The sequence below is a fragment of the Bufo bufo genome, chromosome 2 (genome assembly GCF_905171765.1).
Source record: "Bufo bufo chromosome 2, aBufBuf1.1, whole genome shotgun sequence".
NCBI classification, from domain to species: domain Eukaryota; kingdom Metazoa; phylum Chordata; class Amphibia; order Anura; family Bufonidae; genus Bufo; species Bufo bufo.
In genome coordinates, this window is record NC_053390.1 from 155,856,012 (window position 1) to 155,877,332 (window position 21,321).

Here is a 21,321-nt window from a genome sequence, read left to right on the forward strand (position 1 = left end):
TAGAATAAGTTATATGTAATATGCTCGCACCAGGAAGCCAATTTGTAATGCTTTAGTCCAGAGTAATGGAATATTCATGTCGTATTTAAAATGTGCTATATTAATTTCCAAGTGTCTCTTACTGTATGTACAAGGCTAAGTCATAGCTAAACTTGCTGCTCCTGTAATCCCTTTATAGTATTTTATGTTTGTACAGTGTATTAGTTTATTTTGAATGTATCATCTATGTAAAGTATAACAGCAGGTTCTTTCTGTCAAATTTCCAATCCACCTATTTAATTACCGATGAGTGTACCCTATTAAAGGAGTTCTCTGGGACCATATAAATAATGTTAAAATAACTGAGCGTTGCATGGGATCACGTTTTCTAATATGGATTATGGACTATAAATATTCAGTCCGAAAGTACTGATTTCATATACTAGTGCAAGAGTGGTAATAATTATTCATTTTCATCTTGTCAATAGCGGCCAATGCATGTATACTTTTCACAGAGAACTCTAACTGCTTAGTCATACATATTTATTATGGATCCTTATTTATTTTGTTTTGCCATTGGAAAATCTAAAATATTTTTTTCACATTTCTGTTTTTTTTCTTTCACACATGCACTTGTTTATGTGGTTGTGATATTTCTTTGTTTTAGCCCACAGAATCCAATGGGTTGAATATAAGAAAACACATTATATTTGCATAGTTCTAATGTGGATTTTAGTTAGATTTTTGAATCATCCGTATTTCTGCAGCATTGCAAAAATAGCAAAAAAAAAATTGTTTATCTTTCAACAAACTATTAAATAGGTATGGATAAAAAAAAATTGAAAACTCAGGACACAGTATGGAACAAAAACGGATACAATAAGAAAAACAAAAATGGAGCACATTGCAAAAGAAATATTCCATTCCAGGCATGGACATTACACAGTGTATGAAACTGTGTCTGGTATAGAATGGAAAGGCCATTCTGCTTGCCCAAGAACTAGCTGTATAACAGGATGTCAGAAGTCAGACCAATACTGATCTGATAATAAAGTCTTATCCTAAGGATAGGCCAACAATATTACAGCCTATCTATCGCTCTAATTTTGCAATTAGTATTTGCAAAATTATAGTTTAGTATAGTATACTACATTGTATACAGTATATTACAGCATAATGTGGTAGGCTTATAATATAGTACAGTATGATATATTACAGTAATAAATATGGACTTGAGATGAGCGAATTTCAGGTTCTGAAATTTGTTCACGCTTCGTTTACTGGTAAATGGTGAACTGCGTTATTGATTCCGTTACCACGGACCATAACGCAATTCTATGACGGAATGCATAACTGAATGCCTTTAGAGGCATTCCGTTATTCATTCCGTCATAATAGAAGTCTATGGGCTGCAAAACTGATCTGTTTTGTTTCTGTTATGATGGAGTACTCTTCTGCATAACGGAAACAGGACGGATCCGTTTTGCAGCCCATAGACTTCTATTATGACGGAATGAATAACGGAATGCCTCTAAAGGAGCTCCTCCCTAAAATGCATGTTCAGTGTCCAACAAGCACACATGTAAAGATATATATGGCTCAGGTATATTTAATCTATTTCATTTAATGTTTGTGTGTGTCATTAAAAGATATCAACACTATCCACTATAACAGTGACATCTACAGCACCCCGCCCCCAAAAAAGTGACCTCCACAGCCCCCCACCCCCACAGTGCCCCGTTCCTTAAAATTGGACCTCCACAACAGCCCAACCCCTTAACGTTGACCTTTACAGCAGCCTTCCCCTTTAACAGTGACTTTCACAGAATACCATCCCTTGACAGTGAGCTCCACAGGGGCCTGCCCCTTAACAGTGGCCTTTACTGGATGGGGGCATGTCCTTTTAAACAGCTCACTCTAAGACAGCAGCACTGTACTGTCTGAGTGTGAGCTGCAGGGAGAAAGTCACCCTCCCTCCACCCCTGCTGCTGACAGTTGATTTTTACCTTTATTATTTCAATCCCCGTCGGCTCAGGAGTTGGAGGGGCGTGGCTTAACCAGACCGGGGCGTGGCTTAGTGGGACCTAGAAGTTGATTTTTAACTTCATTTTTTCAATCTCAGCTGGCTAAGGAGTGGGAGGGGGTGTGGCCTAACCAGATCTGGGGCGTGTCTTTTTGAACAGCTCACTATAAGACAGCAGCACTGTGCTGTCTGAGTGTGAGCTACAGGGAGAAAGTCACCCTCCCTCCCACCCCTGCAGCTGACAGAAGTTGATTTTTACCTTCATTTTTTTCAACCCCTGTTGGCTCAGGAGTGGCCTAACTGGATGGGGCGTGGCTTAGTCCTGGGGCGGGGTTTTTAAGTCTTTTGACGGTGGACACATTGTGGCAGGGGGCGTGTCTGGGCTCCTTCCTGCAAGAATGTCGCCCCTCTGGGCACCTTACTGGCTCATTTGCATATCAAATAAACTGGACCTTTAGAGGATAAAAACATCTATTGCTGGAACAAAGGCACATCTGGCCATGGCTTTACTTCAATAGCGATTATCCTGGTGACAGATTTCCTTTAAAGCTCTCCTACAGCAGTGAAGATAAATGGCTGGGTTGTTATGGAAACCTGGAGTAAAATTGTGTATGTGGAGACTGGAGGACCTGCAAGCTTCTATTGGCTGATAAGGGTCATGTGACCAGGCTTCTATTGGCTAATACATTTTATGGGAATATCTCGGGAACGGTACGTCCTAGAGAGTTGAGACCTGGTCTAAAACCTTCCTGGACACTTGATGTACCTGTGTGCCAAATTTCGCGATTGTAAATGCGACGGTGCGGATTCCTTTAGCGGACATACACACACATACTCAGCTTTATATATTAGAAGATGTATAGGTGTATACGCATATACATACATAAACACAAAGACACTGAACACTTACATACACGCATATAAACAAAACACTCTTATATGCACTCAGCATATGCAATTACAGATGCAGCAAACGTTAACTTGACATTTACAGCATTTAAGACAAAGGAGCAGCAACTGGTAACTTGACTTTTTCTAAAGTTTGCTACAACAGTACATTTGACGCATAAAGTGTCAACGTTTTCTAAATCTGTATAAGCTACACTGTAAGTGAAATTACTTCTCACCAGAGCAAACCAATGTCTCCTTGTAACAGAAAAAAAGCACCGGTTGGTAGGGAACCCATGACTATCAATGCTCACTTTAATGGAAAGCTCTTGTAATAATGGAAAGCTCTTTACCAAGTGATCCTCTTTCAAAGATTGAAGGACTATTTAATATGATTAGGAAGAGACCTGACAGCTTAAAGCCACTCAGACAGACTTTGAGCAGCAGAAAAATGTTCTCCAGGCTCCACTCACCTTGTGCCCTATGACTCCAGCAGTCGTCCAGCCCTGCTACTAATATAAGTGATAGTCTCTTATGATGTTATTAACATCCTGCCCCCCTTCATGTGGCCGCTATAGTGGAGCAGTGGTAGATATGCTCCTAGTACTACAGCACGTTATAGTACTGTATAATACAGCATAAGTTTTTCATAACAATAATAAAGAGCTAAGAAAATTGCTAATGTTCAAAAAGTGAACACGCAAAAAAAGAAAAGAAAAATCAAAGAATAGCAGGAGCAATAATATTTTTTTATACCACATTCTACGTCTGAATAGTTTTGCTTGAAAAGAAGGGACCATCCCTCTGAGCTCTCAGACAAAGCCGATCGGGAACAATTAATATAAAAAGGAAAGTGCAACGTAGAAGAGTTGCTCATAGCTACTAATCATTTTGATTCTTTATTTTTTGATGGTGCCTGATTAATATAATAACTATAATCTGAATGGTCTTGGCCACTCCACATTGTTCATGACATTTTAGCCACCTCAATAGTACTTTTGTAACCGGTGAATGATGAAAGGGGAAGCAAAATTCTAAACCTTTTTGGTTTTATGTGAAAAGTTGAATGTAACTATCTGGATACATACTGTACATGTGACTACCTCATTTACCGTACTTTAATGGAATGACAGGATACTTCTAACAATAGCAATATTGTTGTCCTGTTATGGTCGCTTATGCATAAATAATTTGTACCTCAGGCTTATTCTAAAATGTGAATGTTAAAGGAGAATTCTACCTATATACATCTACTCATGCACATGGCACCAACAGAAGATAACGTTGGTGAAGATATATGACAAGGGTTCCTAACTGACTTTAAAGCGGTTGTCTCACCTCATCAGTTTAGCAGTTGTTTGCTAGCCCTGAACTTCCTGCTACTTGGGGGGGGGGGGGGGGAGTAACTAAAAGTTTGAATGATGGCACAGGCAAGCAGCGCTAGGATGGCGTTACCCAGCCACTTGCCTGTGTGTGCACGCTCCCAGGGCTGCTGGTGAAGCATTTTAATTAGCAGCTTTGGCGCTGAGGGACCATGCACTGGTAGGAGCTGCCCTAGCTGTGTAGAACAGCTCCAGAGCTATTGCACAGATACGAAGAGGCAGGGAAGGGAGCTACTGTGCATGCATGCCCTTGTTTTGCCACCACAGAGGCTCAAGCAGTCTCCTACGGTGGCCGTAAGCCCTGATAACGAGTGGTCTATAATGGTACAAAAGAATGGATTGAACACAGGAAAACAGGCAATTTGGATGCAATGAATACAGTAGCAAGTGACATATTAATGTTTTAGACATAATAAAAGACATTTGATGAGGTGAGAAAATGCCTTTAAGAATGGGCTCTTTAGCCTGTTGACTGGCTAACTGTGAAACTCAAGATAAAGAAGTCCTCTTAGACCAGGAACTATGGATCAGAAATTATAAGATCAGACAGGGTTACAAAAAAAAAAAAACATTCGCCTGTCACCAGTATTCAAGTTCCATCTACACACATGTGACCACTGCCACCTCTGAGGGCATGGATTGGCTGACATTGGGGATGTGGGCATAGAGGTGACATTATTCATCCAGTTCATTGAGGAACAGAAGAAGAGGAGAATGTAGCTCAGCTGTGAAACTGGCGAAAAGTGAGTTTTTTTTTAACCCATGCAACCTGCCTGGCCATATCAAAAGTGTTTGTGGTCTCAGAGAACCCAATGAACGCACTGGCTCTCAGTCAAGTGTGTTAGTGAGGAGCCTAGAGATGAGAGCACTAAGAGGCAGTAGCTGACCTCACACATTGGCAGATCTTAAGCCATGTCCACTTTTCCACTACACCGTGCCCCCTCATCAACCTTGCTGGAAAAAGTGTCTAAAACCCTAAACAAATGAGGTACAGTATAAAGCATATGCGCTAGAATTCTAGAGCAATTGTATATCTAGTATATCTGCCCCAGTGTTCTTTTGTGGAAAATTTTCCTGCATTTTTTTTTAGCCCAAGACAAGAAAATATACAGAGAAAACTTAAAATTGTCCTTCCTTCAGGGTCCACTTCTGGCTTTGGAAAAACTGCATTAACAGCGGTGAGGATGATATATCCACTGGATGCAAATTAAAGGTCACCTGTCACCATGAAAGTCACTGTTAAACCAGGCACAATCCTTGTAGGATTAGCTCAGCCGAATGTAATGACACCCTTTCATTTAGTGATCTGTTGCTTCATTCTGGATAAAAAGTCCTTTAAATCCATATGCAAATAAGCAGTTAAGTGCACTGAGGGCAGGCCAAGCAACTTTGTGCACTCTTGCTGCACCTGTATCCTCTGCCAGCCAATCCCTCTCCATATTGATTGACAAGGCCAGGCAAGTTGACCATGCAAGAACCTGGCCCTATCAATCATTCATTACATGCTGAGCTAGCCCCTGGAGAATTTCCACTGCAAATATAATGTGGATTTTGGTCTGGATTTGTTTCCTAAACTAAACATTAAAATGACTTTCTCGGGGGTACCTAGTCTTTTTTTTATTTACTTTTAGTTGCAAACTGATTTATTCTTCTGGTTTTGTGTTCTGTAAAATGTACAAAAAAGTTCAGCTTTCTATTCGAAAAACACTTGTCCTAATTATTGATCCCTTCCCCACTGCTCACTGTACCGCCAGTTGTGGACTTTTTGGCGCAGGCAGTGACATGGATGGTAAGGTTAAAAATGAAGAACTGATTGGGTAGAGAAAGTTCCATTGACTAAATATAATTAGAGAAATCCTCAGGAATAATATTTCAAAAGACCTAATATTACTGGAAGTGTAGTGAATACTTGGATTATGATTTTGGCAGACGTGGCAAGAACAGATTCATAACATGAATTTAGTTTTCATTGTAAACATATAACTAGATAAAATATGATGTTTTTATTACAGTGTAGCCAACAGATTAAATAGTATTATATGTGGAGATATATATTTGTCAAAATAACTAAAGCCGCATAGTCAAAAGCTGCTCAAGAGTATCACTAGTTTATAGCAATAAGTCATTAGTTAAAGATGTTAAACACAAGCATAGTCATCATTTTTTAGCTTTAGTACATCGTGGGGCCAAAACATATGATTGCAGAATGTACATCCAACAAATACAGCTCAATCTGATCTACCAAGCTACTAAATAATTGAGGAAATGAGTGAGGAACGTTACCTACTAAAACGTTTGATAAGTAAACAATAGGATTTTGGTTAGCCACACTGGTAGCCCCTACCAAAGGCAAGCTGGAGAAGATCCATTTGATTTAACCTACCAGATTGCTCATTCGATTTCATTGTGGCGTGTTTAGCCCATACAGCAGACAGCTAATTAAAACTAAAGCTAGACATTTCTGCTATTTCTGGTATAAGTTTTGTTGGAATTTTCCTACTCAGCCAGAAAAAGCTGCAGCATTGGGGAACAATATCTGATAATCTGCTCCGCTACATCTTTTTTGAATATTTTAAGGCCTTAGGGCAGGTTCCCATCGCTGTTTGATCTGTCAGAAGAACAGAAGAAAAAAATGGATCCTTTATTTTGAGCATCCGTTATGCTCAGTTATGCTCATTTTACATCCATTTTAGCCATTTCCATCAGAGATCTGCTATTTTAGACACGAAAAAGTCCTCAACAAAAGTACAGTACTTTTTTCCCCCTTAGACGGAAATGACTAAAACGCAGTGTTAGACTGGGCTGTCTAGGGCCCACCGGTAAAATTTATTTTGGGGGCCCACCATATAGATACATCGAAATACTGCTCACACAGCAGCAGGATGCTACAAGAATATTGATTATGGGGTCCCTGCAGCAACTTTGAGAAGGCATGGCCCTGGGAAAGTGGGACACTGGCTGCCCTGCCCCAGTTTTTCATGTGAACTTAGGCTGTTTGAGGTGCTGTACGCTGTCTATCTATATGCAGTGCAGTAAAGTCTACTGTGCCATGTGCTCTTGTGCAGGGGATGGACAACAAGGGTCCCACCTTGCTCATGGGGCCACCAGGGGATTCACCTGTACCCCTGTGGGCCAGTCGAGCCTGCTAAAACGTATGCACAATGAGCATAACTGAGCATAATGGATGCTCAAAATAAAGGATTATTTTTTTTTGTGGGGGGTGGGGGGTTCTGTTCTTCTGACAGATCAGAAGCACGAAAAACAAAATGGTGGTGTGAAGTGGTGTAAACCTAGCTTTATGCATGATGACTAAATGGAGACCCCCAGATTCCATGTGGTCCCATACTAAGTAGCCATAAGTATTTCACATAGACTTGAATTATGCTTTCCTACAGGACTGTATTATGGAGGTGTTCCCCAATGAAAGCAGTGCTTATAGGGGAGAATAAATATGTAATACAAAATCTGATGGAACATGCCATGATTTTATCAATACAGAATCCAATTAAATGAACACTTTTATGCCTCCATATGAAATCAGAGGAATGTGGCATTACAGTAGGACACAATAGTGGTGTATATGGGACTATATAAAGGATCCTTAAACTCAGAAGTTGTAGAAAGCTATTGAGAGGTGGTGTACATAAACTCTAAAAGTTGTTTGGCAATAAACTTTGAAATTTACTAATCATAATAATTTATTAACCTTTATGAGAAGAAAAAAGTAAGTCTAACATTTTGGAAAGTCAGGCAGTATTCTCAGAGAGAGAAAGAGAGAGAGAGAGAGAGAGAGAGAGAGATATTTCTGATTTCCATCAAATGTATTAGCACTCAAATCGAATCGGCTTGGTAATTCAGTCAAATCAGACTTGAATCTAATTTTAAGAAATTCGCTCATCTCTGTTCTCTCATATTACCGTATTTTTCACCCCATAAGACGCATCCCCCCCAAAAGTGTGGGGGAAATACCCCCTCTTATGGGGCGAATACTGATGAGCCGCTTCCATTATGGAAGCGCTCATTAGTACCAGAGGACCGGGAAGCGGTGAAGGCTTTGTACTCAGCGCTTCCTGGTCCTTGGCTGTTGGCTGTGCGGGGCTGCGCATAGCGTGAGGTGCTCTGTGATGTCACGCTGTGCTCAGCCTTCACAGCACAGCCGACAGCAGGAGGATGCAGATCGCGCTGGAGGAGAGGAGCGGCGGCGTCCAGGAGTAGGTGAGGTAAGTGTTTTTATTTTATTTTATATTTATGAGGCTGATGGACACTTCGGGGGCTGGTGAGAGAAACTGGGGGCTGATTGAGAAGCTGCTGGGGGATGATGAGAAGCTACTGGGGGCTGATGAGAGGCTACTGGGGGCTGCTATGAAGCTACTGGGGGCTGATGAGAGGCATGGGGCTCTTATCTGAGGTCTGATTGGAGTCATTCATATTGGGGTCTGAGCGGAGGTCTGATTGGGGGTCTGATCTGAGGTCTTATTGGGGTCTTATTAACATTGGGGATCTTATTGGGGCTGTCAGCTTAGGTCTGATTAACATTGGGGGTCTGATTGATGGTCTGACCTGAGGTATAATGAAAAATATATTTTTCTTATTGTCCCCCTCTAAAACCTAGGTGCGACTTATGGGTCGGTGCGTCTTAGGCTACTTTCACACTAGCGTTGTTTAAATCCGGCGTTCAATTCCGACACCTGAACTGTGTGAAAATGGATTACATTTGAATCCTGATCAGGATTTTGATCACAGTGAAAAAATGCATTGGAAAAAACGGATCCGCCATTTATGGACTAACTTTTTTTTCACATTTTTCGGGTTTAACATGCAAAAGCCGGATCTGGTTTGACTGAACACACGGCGCCGGATCCGGTGTTAATGCAAGTCAATGGGAAAAAGACCGGATCCGGCGTTCAGTCAAAGTGTTCAGGATTTTTGGCCGGAGGTTAAAATACAACATGCTACGGTTTTCTGAAAAGCCTGATCAGTCAAAAAGACTGAACTGAAGACATCCTGATGCATCCTGAACGAATTACTCTCCATTCAGAATGCATTAGGATAAAACTGATCAGTTATTTTCCGGATTTGAGCCCCTAGGACGGAAAAGAAAAAAGCTAGTGTGAAAGTACCCTTATAGGGTGAAAAATTTGGTAATTTACACTATTATGCTATATTGTATTACGAATAACTAATAAACTGTTTCTGATATATTTTTAACCTGGTAGCATAAAAATAATCTGTTTTACACATCTCTACATCATGCACAGTATGAAATGTTTCAAAGTTCAGAAAAAAGTAATTTTGATGAATACATTTAATTAATAAATAATAGTTAACCCCAATCTATAATAAGATCATACATTGCAATGTAGTATGTAAAGAAGTTCTGATGTATTAAAGTCATTACTCAGATTAAAATCTCCAGTCCAGCCAAAGCAAATAACAACAGCCACTCAATGCACACCAGTCATCTTCAATGCCAGCTTAAAATGAATTTTCTAAATGTGTTAAGTTTATTTCGAACACGTTGTACTGAATAATTTCATAACATAGCTTTACAGAAGCCAGATGTCTATTTTTCTGATACCGAGCTCCAAATCCCATCCATAGCCATAGAGTTGAGTGATAACATGTTGAATGTCGGCGCCACTCTGGAGTTTATTGTATACTGTTTTATTATTGAAGAGATTATGTCACCAGGTTTTGCACTATAAACTGGATACTTGATTAGATAGATCTCTTACACCTGATGAGGCTGGTGTGCTTACTTTGAAAATCCATGTCACCTAGGGTTGGGAGGCTGTGGGAAGTCAAAATGTTATTCTTCTACTCTAGGACTACGCAAGGGATGGTGTCCACAAAAATGACGTCCAGAATGCTACTAAGAGATATTATTGTCCGGTCCCAAAATCAAAAATCTTTTTATGTGCTCATAACACCCCTCACCATGCATACATATAGCCCCCCTGGAAGACATCATATTATCCTGCCAGATCTGTTTACTTTCTCCCCTTCTTGTTTTGTTGAATACATAACTTTATTGATACACAAGCCTGGCTGCACTGCACAGTGATGAGTCACAGGCTGGCCACGCCCCCCACACTGCTCTGCCTGCAGCAGCTCCACCCACTACAACTCCTGTGTCCATCTTTCTGCACACAGCGTCTAAATCCCATTACTGATCATCCACAGGCTCTTACCTCACCATCTCCAGAGTGTGATAAACAGCAAGCACATCCAAACACTTCTGTATCTAATCCTAGCATGTATGTGTGCCTGATACACAGCCTGGCGTGTGTGATACAGCCTGCTGAAGAAGTTTATATCTAATCCCATCTTGTATGATACGGCCTGCTGAGCGGTGTATCTAATCCCATCTTGTATGATACGGCCTGCTGAGCGGTGTATCTAATCCCATCTTCTATGATACAGCCTGCTGAAGTGTATATTTAATCCCATTTTGTATGATCCTGCCTGATGAGCTGTGAATCTAATCCCATTTTGTATTATCCTGCCTGCTGACATGTGTATCTAATCCCATTTTGTATAATATAGCCTGCTGAGCTGTGTATCTAATCCTATCTTGTATGATCCTGCCTGCTGAGCGGTGTATCTAATCCTATCTTGTATGATCCTGCCTGCTGAGCGGTGTATCTAAACCCTTATGCACACGACCATATCCATTCTGCGATGTCCTGTCTTTGCTGGAACGGACATATGGATGTAGAGAACACACTGATGAAGTCCTTGTGCTTTCCACATCCGTACGTCAGTTCTTCAAAATATAGAACATGCCCTATTCTGGTCCTCATAATGCAGATCTAAAACACATAGAACTCAATGCAAAAAAATGTGAATCGCACACGGACAGTTACCTTATTTAGTGGATCCGCGACTTGCAGACCGCAAAACAGATATGGTTCCGTGCATGAGCCCTATCATTATACTGAGCGCCCATAACAGTGCCCTTTCAATAGCGCCCCTGCGACAGTGGCTTACACAGCGCCCCCATGACAGTGACCTCCACAGCACCCCCATGACCGTGACCTCCACAGCGCACCCAATGACTGACCTCCACAGCGCCCCAATGACAGTGACATCCACAGTGCTCCTTATTTGCTATCCAGTGCCCCCATTGTGCCATCCAATGCTTCCATTGCCATCCTCATGTGCCATCCTGTGCCCCTTCCTTATGTACCAGCCAGTGCCCCCATTGCCATCCCCAGTGCCCCTCATGTGCCCCCTTTGCCAATCCACAGTGCCCCTTGTGTGCCATCTAGTGCCCCATTGCCATCCAGTGCCCCTTGTGTGCCATCCAGTGCCCTCATTGCCATTAACAGTGCACTTCATGTGCTATCAAGCGCCCTTTGTGTGCCACCCAGTACCCCCTTTGCCATCCACAGTACCCCTTGTGTGCCATCCAGAGCCCCCATTGCCATCCACAGTACCCCTCATGTGCCATACAGTGCCCCCTTTGCCATCCATGATTCTCCTTGAGCACCATCTAGTGCCCCCTTTGCCATCCCCTTTGCCCCTTGTGTGCCATCCAGTGCCCCCATTTCCATCCACGGTGCCCCTCGTGTGCCATCCAGTGCCCTCATTGCCATCCACAGTGCCTTGTGTGTCATCCAGTGCCTCCTTTGCTATCCAGTGCCCCTCATGCGCCTTCCAGTGCCCCTTTGTCATCCACAGTGCCCCTCATGTGCCCCCATTGCCAACCACAGTGCCCCCTTTGCCATCCACCGTGCCCCTCATGTGCCCTCTTTGCCATCCACAGTGCCCTAATGACCTGTAAAGCATAGCGATCAGCCTCTGTGGCTGATCGTTATGCTGAGACTCATACACAGTGCTTACAGTCAGTACAGGCTTCTTATAGAATCCTGTACACTGAAAAGACGGCCAGTCTCGACGCATGCACAGTAGTGTACATGAGTCAGGAACTGAGAAGGCCGGCAGGAGGCAGTGACGTCAGCGATGACGTTCCGTATCCTGTATCAGGCAGGAAAAGAAGAAGACGGCACTGGACCAGAAAGCGTCCGGATCCCTGTCGGTTCCCATTATAGTCAATGAGTTCTAAAGGTGAACAGCAGTGTCTGGCTAGACCGAAGCTGGTGAACCCCGGCAGGCTCTCTTCTGCCAGATCCGTTAAACGGAGGTGTGAACCTACACTGGATGGTGTCTCTCACTTTTGCGATACTGATCATTTACATATTAAGCCATAATATCACAGCCTAATATATCCTAAAGGCAATCTAATTGGTCAGAATTTTTACTATATAATCTAGATTGTGAACTGAACTTATATTAAAAGTATCAGTATTAGCAGCCATCTGGGGTACCAGTCCAAATGAAAAACTATCCCTGTTGCCCCTAGCAACCAATCACTGTGCAACTTTCTGTTTACCTGAGCAGTTTAACCGCCTCACGTCCGCCCATAGACTATAAACGTCCTATGGGTGGACGTCTATTTCTGACAGCACGTTTTAAAACGTCCTGTCAGAAATAGCAGCTGCACGCTAATCGTGCAGCTGCTGATCGGGTTGCCCGCTGTCAGTGACAGCAGGGCAACCCTAAGACAAGGCAGGGACAGTGCCCAGGTGTCCCTGCCTTCACGATCGCTGCAGACACAGCGCTCACCGAGCGCTGTGTCTGCAGAGCAGGAAGCGCTGTGCGCTTCCTGTTCCGGCCCGGCGGTCATGTGACCGGAGAGTGCAGGAGCTGTGTGAGGTCTCTCAGAGACCTCGATCAGCCCTGCTGTGAGGCTGTACAGCGCTGGATTGCTGCTGTACAGCCTCTATAGGGGTGCATTTGTCCTGTAACTGGGGCTACTATGTCAGCCCCAGTTACAGGAGAAATCAACAGTGTAAAAAAAAATAAAAAGTGAAGTAAATGTCCCCCAGAGGTCTTGTATGACCTTATGGGGGACGAAAAGTGTAAAATAAAATAAAAATAAAATAAAGGGTTGAAAAAATAAAATAAAAAAAAGTTTCACATGTAAAAAAAAAAAAAATCCCAAGTAAGGAATAAAAAAAAAAATTAAAAATAGAAAAAATAAAATAAAATAGACATATTTAGTATTGCCGCGTCCGTAAAAACCAGCTCTATAAAAATATCACATGACCTAACCCCTCGGGTGAACACCGTAGAAAAAAAAAAAAAAAAACTGTCAAAACAAGCAATTTTTGTCACCTTGCATCACAAAAGGTGCAACACCAAGTGATCAAAAACGCGTATGTCCCACAAAATGGTACCAATAAAACCGTCACCTCATCCCGCAAAAAATGAGCCCCTACATAAGAAAATCTCTCAAAAAATAAAAAAAACTATAGCTCTTAGAACATGGAGACACTAAAACATCATTTTTTTGGTTTCAAAAATGCTATTATTGTGTTAAAGTGAAACAAATAAAAAAAAATATACATATTAGGTATTGCCGCGTCCGTAAAAACCAGCTCTATAAAAATATCACATGACCTAACCCCTCGGGTGAACACCGTAAAAAAAACAAAAAAAAAACTGTGTCAAAACAAGCAATTTTTGTCACCTTGCATCACAAAAGGTGCAACACCAAGTGATCAAAAATGCGTATGTCCCACAAAATGGTACCAATAAAACCGTCACCTCATCCCGCAAAAAATGAGCCCCTACATAGGAAAATCTCTCAAAAAATAAAAAAACTATAGCTCTCAGAACATGGACACATTAAAACATAATTTTTTGGTTTCAAAAATGCTATTATTGTGTAAAACTTTAATAAATGAGAAAAAGTATACATATTAGGTATCGCCACGTCCGTAACAATCTGCTCTATAAAAATGTCACTTGACTGAACCCCTCAGGTGAACGCTGTAAAAATAAATAAATAGAAACTGTGCTAAAACAACCAATTTTTTGGTCACCTTGCCCCATAAAGTGTTATAATGAATGATCAAAAAATCATATGTACCCAAAAATAGTACTAATAAAACTGGCACCTTATCCCCTAGTTTCCAAAATGGGGTCACTTCTTGGGAGTTTCTACTGTAAGGGTGCATCAGGGGGCTTCAAATGGGACATGGCATCTAAAAACCATGTGGAGTTCCTTTCCTTCTGCGCCCTGCCGTGTGCCCATACAGCAGTTTACGACCACATGTGGGGTGTTTCTGTAAACCGCAGAATCTGGGTAATAAATATTGAGTTTTGTTTGGCTGTTAACCATCGATGTGTTAAAGAAAAAAATTGATTAAAATGGAAAATCTGCCAAAAAAGTGAAATTTTTAAATTTGATCTCCATTTTCCTTTAATTCTTGTGGAACGCCTAAAGGGTTAACAAAATTTTTAAAATCGGTTTTGAATACCTTGAGGGGTGTAGTTTCTACAATGGGGTCATTTATGGGGGTATCCACTATGTAGGCCCCACAAAGTGACTTCAGACCTGAACTGGTCCTTATAAAGTGGGTTTTGGCAATTTTCTTAAAAATTTGAAGAATTGCTTCTAAACTTCTAAGCCTTCTAACGTCCTAAAAAAATAAAATGACATTTCCAAAATGATGCCAACATAAAGTATACATATGGGGAATGTTAAATAATAAATATTTTATGAGGTATCACTTTCTGTTTTAAAAGCAGAGAAATTGAAATTTAGAAAATTGCAAATTTTTCAAATTTTTGGGTAAATTTGGGATTTTTTCATAAATAAAGGTGAAATATTTTGACTCAAATTTATGACTATCATGAAGTACAATGTGTCACGAGAAAACAATCTCTGAATGACTTGGATAAATAAAGGCGTTCCAAAGTTATTACCACATAAAGTGAGATATGTCAAATTTGCAAAATTTGCCCTGGTCAGGAAGGGGGCAAAGGGCCCAGATGGGAAGTGGTTAAGAAATGAAAGCAGAGCTCTGATTGGTTGTTTTGTATCAAGACTGTTATTTCCTCAGTCTTCATTTTGCTTTGTGCTGGAATGAGCAATTCTGGCCTTTCATGCGCCATAAACTCAAATGTACGTCAGCTAGGGGTTAATGTAGATTTAAGCTATTACTTACACTACTTTCTTACAAAAATTATAATATGCAAGAAACTGGTACTAAGCTCCACCCCCTTTTCTCTTCACTTTGGAAAATTTGTGAGAATCTCAAAAAGTTGCAAGTATAACATGCCCCATAATTTGTGACTTTTTAATGCCACTTTAAAAAGCTGCTTAGGGAACCTCCACTTACACCAATTTATGGTGAAACCTATTGGAGACAACCACCCAGAAATTACATTGAAAATGGTCTTCAAAGGGGATGGTCTTCTCATATGCATAATATGTGATTGAACTAAATATCGGTCACCCTCTTAGGCCTCATGCACACGAACATATTTTGTTTCCGTTTATTTTGCGGATAAGATGATGACCCATTCATTTCAATGGTTCCGCAAAAAATGCAGACAGCACACCGTGTGCTATCCACATCTGTGTGTCCGTTCAGTAGCCCTGCAAAAAAAAAATATAACGTGTCCTATTCTCCTCCGTTTTAGGCATTGTTACAATTGATCCGCAAAAAAAAAAGGATGGCATACGGATGTCTTCTATTTTTTTTTGCGATTTTTTTGCAATTTGCGGACCGCAATATCATCAACCATTACCATTTTATTAAGGTGTATCCATATAAATGGCCCACCCTATATATATATATGTGTAAAAAGTCCTCATAAGCTGAGAGATGTTTTGATTGGTATGTCGTACAAGGTATGACATTTTCCGGGCATAAAGGATGTCTTGAAGTGATTTTGAACACATCCTCAGGGGGAATCCTCTGATCACAGAAATATTCTCCTGATTATCTTAGAATGAAATACTGGGAGGTAAGAGGAGCCCCTTAATAATATATGCTTTTTCTCATTTTATATTATTGTTGATCATTACAAGAAAATGGACAGATGGGCGATGAATACTATGGGAATTCTGGCAGCGCTGTATCTTGTTCACAAGTCCATAAGTTTATATTTAGACTACAGCCGTCTGATGACATCGTCATTTGCTGATATGTCTGTTGTTTCCAGAAATCTCTACAATGTAATGAAAGCCTGTGTACTTTTATGTGTAAAGAAAGCTGTTGAGCAACATTTCAATGCTAAAAGCTAGAAATTGCAAAGCGTAGTGTGGTGTGTTGGATATTTTTTGTATTCTATGGATAAAGTCATGACAGGGTAAGAATATTAGATCAGTTGGAGGACCTGTTACCACTCCAGACTTCGAAATTTATAAATATAATTGACAAATGGATGTTACCATCCCCATTGTCCCCTTTCATCATCTCTGATCTATCTAAAATAGAAAAAAAAACAAAACTGCAGCAACTATCAATTCAAGCTGATATGGGTGAAATCCCTTCAAGACCATTGGTTGTAGGCCAACGCATATACCAAGAACAGATGAGACAGCACTCCGAAAATAGGTAAAAAAATGGTGGTGGACCTGCTTTAGTTACCCCCAACTTCAAAATTTCAGCCCAACACAATGAGACATTTCTCCCACTTCAGGTCTTTCTCCTGCTTCAGAAAGGTCTCATTCTGTTGGGCTGAAACATTGCGGTTGGGGGTTAATAAAGTGGATCCAACACCCTATTTTAGGAGTGCTGCATCAGTTCCTTGTCTATCTATCTACAAAAATAAAGCCGCAGATCCAATGTGTAGTGTATTTATCCATGTACAGACAGCAAAGTTCCAGTTTTGTCACAGGACCTTTCTCAAGGTTATTCCCTTCCCTTCGAGAACGTATACACATTCAGATTAGTTGATTGTGCATGTGTACGGGGTGGTCAAGAATAGTAGTTGACAGGTTAGGGGGCATTTGTATGTCAGCTATCTAAAGTCTATGGTCAGCTTAAAAGAAAGTTATTTTGGCCTGCAATTGATGAGACTGGTTAGGATTCACTAGGCATAAACAACTGTTACTAAGGGTTAATGCACACGGTCGTTGCCCGGCCGTGGCCATACTGTACACAATACACGGGATGCCCCCGGTGTGCAGCCCGCATCACGGATGCGGGCCCATTCACTTGAATGGGTCTGCAATCTGGAAGATGCGGTGTAGAATGGAGGCATGGATCCAAAGCCCACGGAAGCACTACTGAGTGCTTCCATGGGTTTTCTGTCCATCCCTCCACACATTAAAGAAGGCTACAGCATATCATTCTAAATTCATGAAAATATATGACAAAACAAAATACACAGAATCTCCCTATTATGAAACATTGATGATTATAAACAAGTACACAAGGATGGAGTTTTACATAAAAATGTGTCTTATTGTTTAGTGACACTAGGATGCTTCTGATCTGACAATCTGAAAAGTGGGCACCGCCACCAAATTGTATGCTAAGCCAGAAAGTGTTATGTTGCTCTTTGCTTAATCAATGAAAAATACAGAAACTGGCACAAATGTGGACAAGTACAGGTTTCAAGGCTACACAGAGGGGTGCATTTAGTCATGCGTTACGTGGGTCAATACAACACACATCATCTATGCATTAAACAGATAAGAGAGTATGCAAGAAACTGATAAAGAAGACATTTGTCAAAAGACATGGACTCTACATACATAAAACAGGGACTCTGTGCATCTGCATGCAAGCCATACACATAAAGAACATGTCACTGGCTTCTAATAATAATATTTTACCAATAGCAGCATACACAAAACATTCAGGAAATACAGTGGTGTCTTTCATGCAATCCATAACGCTCTAAGGAAATGAGGTTTACCATGACAGCAATAGCACCGACATCATGCAAGGCATGCAAGGCTTGCAATAAGAAAGACCAAAGGGAAGGATAAATTGGTTAAAAGATAGTCTCTAAGCATACTAACCTGCTGGTTCTAATGAATTTTCTACTTTGTCGTTAACATCGAAAACACGGTCATGAACACCTATAGTTTTCAAACAGCTGTCTATAATAAAAATAGAGATAACAGCCAAATATGTTAGTGAGATCTCTTCAACTCCATCACTTTTGCTTCTTAGTTTATCTCTTTTTTTGTTGTTTTGTTCTACATAATTTTTGTATTTTCTTTTTGCTTTTCTATATATTTTTTTTTACTTTGATCTACAGGGCATATCTCCAAATGCCAAATTTTGCTTTTCTTTTTATAAACTCGACATAGACAACATTTGAGAAACAACAAGTTAGCAAGTATTTAATAGTGCTCAGTGATGAATGATTAGAAATTATAATGAAAAATAAACCACAGATGTCAAGGTACCACACAAGGCTTTACGATAAAAACTGGAAGGCTCTTAATTGTAGCACACGTTAAAACATGCATTAGTGGCCACCTACTGAAGCGAAGGAAAGACACTTACTTTGTGGCCGTACGTAGACTTTGAGTTTTAAACAGGATCTTCTTCCATTGTCTGGGATTGCTGAAGCTGAAGGACAAAACAAAGAAATAGTTTCACTGATATTGTCTGATAAAATTTTCTAATATTTTCTCCATCTTTATTTAGCATTTACAGAAATGTATTTACCTATTGAGCCACTTCACACAATAGGGCAGACTTACTAACCAAACTGTACCAAAATGGCTCTGGCTCAAATTCATTATGGCAGGTTTCTTTAAAAAGGCTGATCAAGTTTTTAACATACCTTTACCTTAATTTTTTTTTCTCATGAAAGATGTTTGATAATAACAGATTATCTGAATTTAGAAAGTACAAAATCTGATGGTGTAAACTGAAATATTACACTGATTAAAGTGAATATAAAAAATGTATCTTTTCCAGAAAAATCCCCAACTTGTCCATGCACTGTGCCCAGTATTACAGCTTAGCCCCATACATTTTTATTGTGATTGCCATATTTGGGGTAGGGAAGTTTTTTTTTCTCCTTAAAGGGATTGTAGGGGATCCTAAAAATGTTAACTGTGTAAACCACGTCTAGTATTCAACAGAGCATAATAGTGTACCTGTCAACTTTTCCTAAGTCTTTCCTTCAATCTCCATGCTCCCTCTGTGCTCTACTGTTTACAACCCAAACTTATAAGCTGTGGGCATACTGTATATGAGCTGCAGCCACAACACAGCCCATAATGCTGTGTGCTGCAAGGTCAGCCAGAAATGTAAATTTCTACTACACCCCTTACTGGGCCAAAAACTCCACCCACTACACCCTGTCTCTCCCTAATGTTTTCTCCCACACATCTTCAATATGAAGAGCAATGGTCTCTGCCTATACTGCTTGTGGATTGAGAGTATCAACCAGCCCAATCTAAGATCATATGGGTATGACATCATGACCATTCTGTCAGGGATTCTGAAAGTGGGGATCATGAGAGGCCTGGTCGTGATGGCAGAGAAAATACATTCTTCACAGAAGGCATGTGCCCACGCTCACGATCTCTGGAGTGAGACAGAAGAATTCGAGAAAGTACATTAGTAAGTTGCAGCGCCTGGTAGGGGAAGCACAAGGAAAGGGAAAATTTTATATCCAGAAAACCCCTTTAATATGGGACTATTGGCACCCGCCTCATAAGACTTTTAAACTTTTTCTGGATCAACATGATAAGATTATTGGTTGCACTTGATGGACCTATTTTGCTAACCTTGGTCAACACTTAAATAAAAGACAAAAATATGAATGCTGCCGATTTTACTGTCATGTTGGAACTATTGTCCTTTTTTGACTACCCTTTTTCAAATACCCTTCAACAAAATGGTATTTGCCACCTCAATGCAGTTGACAGGTTTTAAAAATTCTCAATTATAAACTGTAAATTTATAACATTGATACAAAAGCCTTTGATTACAATTTCCTGCAATGAATATTAGTAGCCAAAGTCCCCAGGCTGCTTATGTTTGAACTGGGAGGATCTAATTATAGTAAGAGGAACTGTAAAAAAAAAAAAAAAAAAAAAAAAACCTCTAAGCTATGAAGACTCTGGGTAAAGAAAGTAACCTAAGAAAAAACATCTATTATGGTTTATAGGAAGTGTCCAAATGAACGTTTTTACTAAGAGCTTTAGTCTCACTTTGCTTCCTCATAGCTTCTAATAGTGTTGTGTTCTGAATCTGATGCATCAGCTTTATCTCAAAGTGTCATTAGCAGTGAGATAAGGAAAGGAATTACTTGGCACAATTTAATAATCAACACATTCTATGTGTCACTTTAGTTAACGCAAAACTTTTTTCTATTTGACATAAAAAACAACTTCCTCTATAGAAAAACAAGTGAGCGGGACAAATATAATCTGCACGAGTCAACCATGCTTCAACCGTTTATAGCTTCTTCCTTCAAAAGGATATGAAAAATTCAAGCAGGGGTGCCATGAGGTGTGGTATGGAAGCTGGGTGCCAAGAAAGTACAATCCCCTAGTGTTGGTATTTAGATACAGGGCTAGGGTAGCACATGTGTACCATTACTCCATTCACACAGGGGATTAGGTGACCCCGTTCTCATAATCAGTATTGGTTCCAGTGGTCAGACCCCCGGAGATTACACATTTATCACCTTTCCTGTGGATACGCGATAAATGTTGTCAATGGAAGAATCTTGTTAACTGTAATTATATACTACTATAAATAAGAACATTATAAATAGATTAATTTATGAAAGAGCTGAGAGCCTTTTTAATTCTAGTCCATTACCAGAAGTATTTATTTGTACTAACAAAGTACCAGAAGTATTAACCACTGAAAATTGCTTCCTAGGTTCAGAGAAAGGTGAGCATAAAACCAGATTCTCCATATAAAATAACATAGTTTATTTCCAAAGTGGGTTATTTAAAGTGATTTCAAGTCTAAGAAACTTTAGATGGTATCATGGAGTCAGGGAGGAGTGAGAGTATGGAAAAGAAAAAAACATTCTTCTGGTACATGTTGAATGGCTGCCTCCATCCAACTAAATTTCTAGAGCTTAAAATGGCTAGGATTACCAAACTATGAACCAAAAAATTTTAATGGCTAGAACTCTCTTGCCTAGAGCAGAATTATGGCTTAGTAGTTAGGATGGTTATGTTGAGTTTTTGAATTTTATATGGTCCTCTAGGTAGTCTAGTTTCCTTAAAAAAAGCAAACAAATTGGAATTGATGG

General features: G+C 40.2%; 1 protein-coding gene across 1 annotated transcript in view; it reads right to left on the reverse strand.

Annotated features, from left to right (window-relative positions):
* The window catches only part of EFNA5 (ephrin A5), a 426,989-nt gene that overhangs the window by 9,932 nt on the left and 395,736 nt on the right, over nucleotides 1-21,321 (reverse strand). Inside the window, exons 3-4 of the mRNA XM_040421605.1 lie at nucleotides 18,597-18,662; nucleotides 18,104-18,184 (exon numbers count right to left, since the gene is read on the reverse strand). Of these exons, the coding sequence (XP_040277539.1) occupies nucleotides 18,104-18,184; nucleotides 18,597-18,662 (147 nt within the window). The remainder of the gene's footprint in view (nucleotides 1-18,103; nucleotides 18,185-18,596; nucleotides 18,663-21,321) is intronic.